Source organism: Chiloscyllium plagiosum, chromosome 9 (assembly GCF_004010195.1).
Source record: "Chiloscyllium plagiosum isolate BGI_BamShark_2017 chromosome 9, ASM401019v2, whole genome shotgun sequence".
NCBI classification, from domain to species: domain Eukaryota; kingdom Metazoa; phylum Chordata; class Chondrichthyes; order Orectolobiformes; family Hemiscylliidae; genus Chiloscyllium; species Chiloscyllium plagiosum.
The window spans coordinates 28,489,436-28,499,449 of NC_057718.1; the positions used below are offsets into that span (position 1 = coordinate 28,489,436).

Sequence of the window (10,014 nt, forward strand, 5' to 3'; positions counted from 1 at the left end):
TTTTAATGGAGATCTATTGAATATCTTGGGTTAGTCGATATAATAAACAATTGCCATAAAATTCTTTACGAATTATGAGAAGTCAGAAATGAATGAAATACATAACAATCACCAAACTATTTGGTTCTGGTGTCACTGATTGCTTCTCACTGATCTTGCACTTGGGCCATTTACCTAGACTCGTTAACAAAAGTGAGGAATCTTTTAAGGTCCAACATTTCACAAATCAGCTCTATGAATTAATCAGGAAAATATGCCCAAAGAGGTAGGTTAAATTTTATGGATATCAATGACAACAAAATAACCATCTTGTTATGGATAACTCCAAACTGTTGATAAATAGTTCCGGAATTTAAGGGTTGTGAACATCCTGAGTGTCACTGACAGTATGACTCATTTCTTAAAATTAATATTGACAAATAAATTGTATTCAAATTTCAGTTGTGTCAATATTAACCTAAGTCTCTTTGCTTCTCACTGATCTTGCACTCGGGCCATTTATCTAAACTCATTAACAAAAGTGAGGAATCTTTTAAGGCCCAACATTTCATAAATTAGCTCTATAAATAAATCAGCTACAGGAAAATATGCCCAAAGGGATAGGCTATATTTTATGACAACAAAATAACTATTCATTTTAAACCGTTTTAGTGTCACAGTAAAAAACTTTTCAGTATTGACTTATGACTCAAGATACAGCATAAAGCTAAAGCGAAAATGAGAAAGTTTAAACCGTGGACAGCACGGTGGCACAGTGGTTAGCACTGCTGCCTCACAGCGCCAGAGACCCGGGTTCAATTCCCGCCTCAGGCGACTGACTGTGTGGAGTTTGCACATTCTCCCCGTGTCTGCGTGGGTTTCCTCCGGGTGCTCCGGTTTTCTCCCACAGTCCAAAGATGTGCAGGTCAGGTGAATTGGCCATGCTAAATTGTCCCTAGTGTTAGGTAAGGGGTAAATGTAGGGGTATGGGTGGGTTGCACTTCGGCGGGGCGGTGTGGACTTGTTGGGCCGAAGGGCCTGTTTCCGCACTGTAATGTAATCTAATCTAATCAATTTGAAGTCCAATATTGGCTGCACTGTATCACAGCCAAGCCAGAAGATGGAGAACCTACCAGTGGTAGGATATTCTAGCTACATGACTGGAATAAATAAATATAATAGCCGTAACAAAATCCGTTCAGGATAGAGTTGAGAGTGCTTTTCCCTTCTTTTTTGTTCCACTTTTAAAGAGGGGCTGGAAAAACTCAAGGATAAGGAGAAAAAAAGAAGTGGAGAAAATCATTTGACTATGATGTATGGCAAATGTAGTGCGCTTGGGTGGAACAAGTGACCTTGGGTTTATGTTTTTCGCTAAGGATTTACTTCACGAGAGTCTGGGAGTGTGTTGCTGGAAAAGCACAGCAGGTCAGGCAACATCCAAGGAACAGGAAAATTGACGTTTCAGGCCAAAGCCCTTCATCAGGAAACTCCACAGAATCCTTACTGTGTGGAAGCAGGCCATTTGGCTCAACGAGCCCACTCTAGTCCTCCAAAGAGCATCCCATCAAGAACTACCACCACCCTATCCCTTCAAACCTGCATTTCCCATATTTAACCCACATTTCTCTAGACATTATGGGGCAATTTAGCATGGCCAATAGACTTAATCTGCACATATTCAGAATGTGGGAGGAAACCGGAGCACGTGCAAACTCCACACAGGCAGTTGCCCAAGGATGGATTAAATCTGGGTCCCTGGCACTGTGAGACAGCAGTGCTAACCACTGAGCCACCATGCTGCCTCTACCCATCCACTGGAAGTACATTGAGGAAGACACAAGAAAGAAGACAAGCATATATCTTGGGGAATGAACAGGGTCTGTTTAACTCTCCCTTACAACAATGTATACCAACTTTGCTTCAGTCTGTTGCAATATGTAGGAGCATTTTAATTTAATATTCAATTTTGGTGTACATATTAACCTTGTTATGAACCATGTGCCAATAACAGTCCTTCTTGCCTAATTAATGGTTAGCTCAAATGAATTTACAAAGCTCTACAAAGAACCTAAAGTACATGATCTAGGGCATACACTGATGATTATTTCGGTAATATTTATTATCTGGCTACACAAACCTGACATTATCTAGCCCGAATAACTTCTAATACATTATTGTATGTTAATTCATCACAATTTGCACACTTAGCCCATTACAAAAGCTCCTTTTTAACTACTATAACACAACATGGTCTGAAATACTGAGCACTTCTAACTATGTGACATACTTCACAGCACTTATGGGTTAATGTGCTAGAATGTCCTCTCTTCCTGCTACGTAAAAACATCTGTCTTCAAACTGACAGGTACAGAGTCAAACCCAACCTACTCACCTGAAAAAGATTAAGTGCACTGACTGCAGCATTATCCAGCCTCATATACTGGCTCAGGTCAAATGTAATCAACTCATATTGGCCAAAGTTAGTTTTATCAGACAAAAGCTCCAAATATTTGATCACAGCAGAAACAGAAGACATGGCGACCTTTTGGAATTGAAAAAAAATCTACATTAGCCATATCAACTATATACAACATATATTCTCGGCGTTGTTAGCACCTCAAATGCAACCAATGCATCCTCTAATTTTTGTATGAACAATTTGAGTGCATGATTATGCAGCTTAGATGGAAGATCAAAAGCAGCCTATTTCACCACTTTGCTACAAATTGCATGCAGAAAATAGGACTAAGTCAATGCTAATCAATTGCTTTTCCTTTTTTAGGAGATCTGAAGAAGTGAAATGACAGAAGATAATCTCCAAGCTCACGAAAAACCTACACAGTTCAAACTTCTGTTTACTTGAAACAGAGTTCTCTCGCTATTCTGAGGCGCACTATCAGTAAAACTTGTCAGAACCCAGGTTCAAGAGTCCTAAATACAGTTTTTTCTGGTATAACATGTGTTTCATCATCACGAATTGGCTGTAACGTAATTGACGAATTATGGACAAAGTGTGGATAAATTAACTTTCTATTGAATGAGTATAGTGATTTTCTACAGCAACCTTCTGTCGCATGCTTCCATAGTCCGGTTTTCCATACCACGAGGTTGCAAAGGAACGCAACTGTCGCACTATAGCAGAACTACCTGCAATCCATTTCATCAGCTAGTACACCTCTTCATTTAACATCCCCAAAACTGGTGAACTTGCTGTCACATATTCAGCCTCAGCTCTAAGATTACTTTGCAGTAGATTTTTTGAATAAGGCGTGAAGAATCCCAAGCTCAAGTGGCAGGTTCGAGCTGCTCCACAATCTATCAATCCCCAAGATTGATACATTTTAGATGTGTTAGATGTTGAATTACCGAAATGTTCCCCAGATGATAAATTTGGTTCCACATAATTCACACAGGATTTAGAATTTGAAATTTAAACTGATCCATTGAGGATATTTGACCAGTGACCCAACAAGCCATCTCAACTTTGCATTAAACTTTTAAAAGGAAAGAGGCCAAATTGCAGGATGACACTTCAGACCATGTACCATTTCCAGTTCTTAAAGAAGCAGGAAACTGAATTACAGAAAACAAAATTCTAAACATTTCTAAGTTTACAAAATCAAATAAATACTTCATAGGCATCACACCTTCTCAATGCATAAACTGTCAGGGAAAGATGGATTTTAGCACGGATGTATTACAAGCAAGTAGTACAAGATGGTGGGAAGTGGATTCACGTGCATGACCTACAAGGAGCTGCTCTTATTCAAATTACTACAGGAAGACTTATGAATTGAATTCCCCTCCAAAGGGGCTGGAAAAAGTTAACATTTCACTTGACACACTTCATTCTGTCCTTTTTAGGACAGCAACTGCAGCAGCTTGGAATCAAATAGCTACAGATGTTGCAAAAATGATCAAAGGTGGTAATGGTAAGAGTTTTATTTATTTGCTATGTGAAAATTATTTATTTTCCAATGCTAACTTATTATGATTAGCATCAAAATTAAATCAATATTTTTTAAAAGCAGAACACTGCAGATGTTGGAAATTAAATAAAAACAAAAAAATGCTGAACATGGTCAGCAAGCTATGGCAGCACCTAAGTCAGAAACAGTTAACAGCTCTTGCCATCAATAGTTCCATGACAGCATCCTTGAAGTATGAAAATTTTACATGAGTACAAAAAAAAATGCTCTGTTTAAATTGAAGGCAAAGGTTGCAGTACACAGAGCATAACAAATAAAGCAGAAAATGCTAGGAATACTCACATCTGGAATATTGGAATATAACATTTAAGTTTTGTTTTTATTTCAGATTTTTAGCATCCTCAATATTTTACTTTCAAAATAACATTAGTGCACTCCACGAAAGCTGCTTCACTCACTTGTTTTTCCATCTCTGGCAAAGCAGCACTTGACACTTGTTCTCCTTTCTTCCCTTTCAGCAGGCGGTTTAGATCTTGTACAATATCCTTATTTGTAAACTCACTTTTCTTTCTATCCGTTATCAAGACGCCTCCTCGTTGTACAATCTGTGTTATACATCAATAAAAACACAACTGCAGTCTAGCTGGACTTGTTAAAGCTAACAGAATGTTTATCAAGTGCATTGTATGGTTAATGGAGAAGGTTTTCATCACACTATCATGCATAGCTATTTATATGCAATAAGTAACTCAAACAAGTCTTGGTAACATTCTCTTTTCTTGAATTGGAAGGCTTTGGGCTCAAATCTTACTTCAGGACTTGAGCACAATGAAAAAGGCTGACAATCAAATGTATTACTGAGGGAATGCTGCACTATTACAGCATTGTTGCTCAGAGGTGATGTTAAGACAAGATTCTGAGACTACTGCCAAGTCCATCTGCAAACTCTGCCTTATATAGGACAGGTGGTGTTTGACAAATTTGATAGAGTAATTATTTGGTTGTGTGTTCACTGCTATCAATGCCTCAACGTTCCATAGCTTCCCAAATTATTCTTTTCCGTTTTCAACCAAAGGTCCGGATCTCCCAAGAGTATACAGGAATGTTTAATCTCATGAACACTTTCAAAATACTATAAAACCGATTAGCTATTAGCCCAATAGCTTCTTAATACAACAGAGGAAAGCAGCTGTTTTGTGTCTCAGGGATAAGTACAACCATATCCTGCCCTGCAGAATTGGTTTGATGGGGTCATTGCTGTTTGACTACCTTCCTTGCCACCAGATGGAACTGCTGTGGCATTTCTCTGCTGCTTTCACATACCTGTAGAAGGCTGATGACATCTCCAAAACGTTTATGGCCATGGGGACCACTGCTACCTGGTAAACCATGACTTTAGGTTTGAGAACCTGGTTCTCTTTTCCTCCGTCAGCCAAAGGCTAAGTTGGCACATTAGAGTTAAAGAATTTTGTTGATTGTGTCTGTCTTTGTTAGGAATTATCTCCAAAGGCATAGACTTCAGTCTCCTGTTTGCCATCTACAAGTTGCTGGCAAATTCAGCCCAAGATATTCCTACCAAGTGTGAAAAGTGCAGTTTCTTTAGGATTAGGAACAGAAATTAGTATCATAAAACCTGCTTTATGTGACTGAAATGATGCAAGAGCTAAAGGAGAAAGGCTGCTGCATAAATCTTTAAAAAAGGATTCTAAAGGAGAGAATCAAAGGATAGTATTATTACTAGACTATTAATCCAGAAAATCTGAGTGTTCTAGGGTCCAAAACCTGTCAGAGCAGATGGTAGAATTTGAATTCAATTAAATAAAAAAGCAAATCTAGAATTAAGAATTTTCTGATGACCATGAAACTATTGCCGATTGTCAGAAAAACCCATCTGGCTCACTAATGCCTTCAGGAAGGAAATATTCCAACCTCATCTCTCTCTGGCCTACATGTGACTCCAGAACCACAGCAATGTGGTTGACTCTCAGCTCTCGCTCTGAAATGGCTTAGTAAGCCACTCAGTTCAAGGGCAGCTAGGGATGGCCAATAAATGCTGGCCAGCCAGAGACACCCATGTCCCACAAGTGAATAAGAAATAAAAAGAGCTCAGCCAGAAAGTTCATGAGGACTGGAAACACTCTTGCAGGTGTCAGAAGAACTGGACCATGACTTAATGCATACTCCAAGAATCAAGTGAAGCCTGAAAAGATGTTAAGGACAAGAGAACACAGTTGTTAATTCTTAACTTGCAGCATTCTACTCAAAGATACCTTGGTTAAAGGTAACAGCATGGAATCGGTATGAGAAAAAGAATTCTTGGGAAGAAATTTCAGACGCTTGTCTCACTAGTCAACTAATAACTCTTTAGAATGAAAACAGAGTTAAATACTTTTCAGGTAAAGGCCTCTTTGCTAGTCACTTTGCACTTTAATATCAATTGTCAAACAGTACAGATTACTGATTATAATGTAGGCCACTGCTTGTGCAAATTGTAACATCAGAAGTCTGCTGAAGCTCACATTAATATTGAAGAAAGATAACCCCTTCACAAAACACATTCGTCAACCAAAGATAGATAACAAACCTTGATATTTGCTCCAGTGCAAGACATATCTTGCAGGTTTAAACTTTCCAAATTCAGTGGGTAAGATGTGCAAATTGAACAAACGAAAGATATTTTCTTTTCAAATTACAGAGACTTTCTTTAAGGAAAATATATCCAGTTTCAGTTGTACTTGAATGTTTTAGAAATAGGCAATGAGGATGAACACCCAAGTTCAGCAGCAGAGTGTTGGGGCGCAATTTAGCTTGTCTGTTTTTATGTGCCTGACTCTGAAGTGTGGCAAGTTTGAAGATGTAATCTACAAAGGTAATGTTGATGGAGTGTAGGTTTGGAAAAGCCAAACATTTGCCAGTAGTCAGTTGACATCCACTGGAAAGTGTCTGCATGCTGGCATTCAGATTAGGACACTTTTATTGTTGGAAAATGCTCAGTCTACCTCAGATTACTCTGGAAGGTAATGTATCTCAAAGATTTGAGCAATAGTTGAAGCCTGTTGTTTCACTTTGTTGCTATGCAGCAACATGAGTGGCAATGCCCATTACCAGGAAGCTACAATCAAGCCAAAATTATGTTGTCTTTCATATAAACCGGTAATATGGTGTATGAATTTCAGTGCCGGCGTGATGCAGAGTATATAGTTCCTGTGTCCCAGTGACTGGTGGATTCTATCAAACGTGTCCCTGCAGCTGTTCACAATGATTAAGGTATGATCATATCCAACTAGCTTATGTTTGCAAAAGCCAAACTGTTCCAACATTAGGAATCACAATTGGCCAACAATTGTTACATAATCCCAAGTGTATGAAGAATTTTGTTGAAAACCAATTTAAGATGGTCTGAACTAGACTATGGTGCACTTGCACATTGTGAAAGCTACATATCAGCACACAAGACCCTATTCTTTGCAGACAGAAAGGACATGAATAGACCATACTTGTTTCGACTCAACAAAATAGATGACTAAGGGCATAGTGAGGAGGAAAAAGGTTAGGTTGATTTTGCAACACCAGACCCCAACTAGCCTACAAGCAATCAATGTATTAAATTCACTTGAATAAATGAATAAAACCATAATGTTCCTAAAGCCATACACAACCATGAGACTTCAGAAAAAAGGGTTAATGGAAGAGCAAAAGAGACAAAGGGAGAGTAATATATCAGGTTAAACAATTATCAAGACCTTCAATGAGATTCCAGATGCTCTTAATACATTGAAGATTAAAACAAAAACTGGACATTCTGATCATTTTACAGCAAATTAAAAAAGGTCAGTCAACTTCTATTATATTAGCTAGCAATTTGGGCATTATCTGTATTCTACTAAAAGTTGTACACACGGCTAATTGATGATGACAGTTTACAACTGAATAATGTAAGCAGTTATTATGGGAATTTACAATGAAAACACCCATCACACTGCCAATACATGCCTCCCACCAGAGGTGGTGTAATAGCAGTTCTTTTCTGCCTCTTGGTTTCCTCTGCAACCAACACCCATCTCTGGCCCAATCTTATCCTAATCCAGATTTCCCATGCTCTGGGCCATCTCCTCTTGAGACTCTGTCCTGTTCAGGTCCACATAATTTCAGGTCATTTTTTTTAAAAGCCCAATTCTAGAGATTGTCATCTTTCTCTTCCCAGTCAATTGCAACCTGCTGTTTGTGCACTGTAGTGAACATGCCAGAAACAACATTAAATGTGGAGTCCTTAATCCTTCATCAAATCTCCAGAAAATTCACAGGGAGCCTCAATCTCAACATAGCAATGCTGTAAATATCAGCTCTCTGTATCTGAAAATAAACTAAATTCACATGCCTTGTCACCAGCACTGAACATTGAATACAAAAGCAGAAGAAATGTACCTGTCGAAGTTTAGTGCCATCTCCTGCCGTCTCGCCACCTGATAAAACACATTCCTTTGGCCCAATCTGCACCAACAGAGCCTCCAGATTGGAAAACTGATCATTGTCTGGGAACTCACACACACCAAGCTTCCGCAGTGTGGAGTCAACGTAGCCAACACCAACTAACCTCTGCCCATCTGCCATGCCCAGTTTAACACCCACTACGGCAGCTGCAGCAGACATATCGCTGTTGCCAAAAAGTACCTCTTCAAACTGAGTGAGGTTACCAGGAGAAGCCTGTACAGAGGGAAAAATAAGAGGAACAATTAGTTTTTTTACTCGACAGTAATTCTAGAGATTTTTAAATTACTAACATATCTCAAGACCTTCCCCAAATGGTGATTCTGAGGCAACAGTAGATTCACAACCATTGGACATATCTGTGCATCACATTTCTGCTACAATAGCAGGCCTTAAAGAGAATCAATATCTTTCTCATCAAATTATTTGCCTCAAAATTTACCTAAACATCTTCTCTCAATACTTTCTCTAATGCCTCGTGTCTCTCCTTTGAAAATGCGGTGTTGTTACACCATGTTTTAAAGATTTTTTTCCCTCTTCACTGATGCCCTATTACATGCATAGCTTTTAAAATTAAAGCAGCCATTAACCATCTTAAGTGCTCCAAAATGAATACAGTTTCTGAAAGGCCCTTGTGTTCTACAAGAATACAGCCAGTGAATTTATTTTGTGAATCCCCGATACGGATTTAGACATTCTAAGTGTTGCAGCGAACATTTGATATCATGCAAGATCCTTCAACCCCTTTCACATAACAGGCATGTAGAAAGAAAAAGCCGGACATCTTAAAGGCAATTTCTCTTTTCCACACCCTCCATTAAAAAAAACATAAAAATGCTCTTGACTGGCTCAAAGGTAGAAGACAGGGTGGTGGTGGAGGATTGTTTTTCAGACTGGAGGCCTGTGACCAGTGCAGTGCCACAAGGATTGTTGCTGGGTCCTCTACTTTTTGTCATTTACATAGATGATTTGGATGCTAACATTACAGGTGCAGTTAGTAAGTTTGCAGATGACACCAAAATTGGAGGTATCGTGGACAGCGAAGAGGGTTATCTCAGATTACAAGAGAATCTTGACCAGATGGGCCAATGGGCTGAGAAGTGGCAGATGGAGTTTAATTCAGATAAATGCAAGGTGCTGCATTTTGGGAAAGCAAATCTTAGCAGGACTTATACACTTAATGGTAAGGTCCTAGTGAGTGTTGCTGAACAACAGACCATGGAGTGCAGGTTCATGGCTCTTTGAAAGTGGAGTCGCAGGTAGATCGGACAGTGAAGGCGGCGTTTAGTATGCTTTCATTTGTCAGAGTGTTGAGTGAAGGGGTTGGGAGGTCATGTTACGGCTGTACAGGACATTACTTACGCCACTGTTGGAATATTGCGTGAAATTCTGGTCTCATTCCTATCAGAAAGATGTTGTGAAACTTGAAAGGGTTCAGAAAAGATTTACAAGGATGTTGCCAGGTTTGGAGGATTTGAGCTATAGGAAGAGGTTGTTTTCCCTGGAGCGGAGGCTGAGGGGTGACCTTATAGAGGTTTACAAAATTATGAGGGGCATGGATAGAATAAATAGGCAAAGTCTTTTCCCTGGGGTCAGGGAGTCCAGAACTAGAGGGCAT

At 39.2% G+C, this 10,014-nt stretch overlaps 1 protein-coding gene across 1 annotated transcript in view; it reads right to left on the reverse strand.

Moving 5' to 3' along the window:
• Positions 1 to 10,014, reverse strand: part of msh2 (mutS homolog 2 (E. coli)) — a 93,255-nt gene that overhangs the window by 81,121 nt on the left and 2,120 nt on the right. The window contains exons 3-5 of the mRNA XM_043696762.1: positions 8,334 to 8,666; positions 4,367 to 4,513; positions 2,372 to 2,521 (exon numbers count right to left, since the gene is read on the reverse strand). Of these exons, the coding sequence (XP_043552697.1) occupies positions 2,372 to 2,521; positions 4,367 to 4,513; positions 8,334 to 8,666 (630 nt within the window). The remainder of the gene's footprint in view (positions 1 to 2,371; positions 2,522 to 4,366; positions 4,514 to 8,333; positions 8,667 to 10,014) is intronic.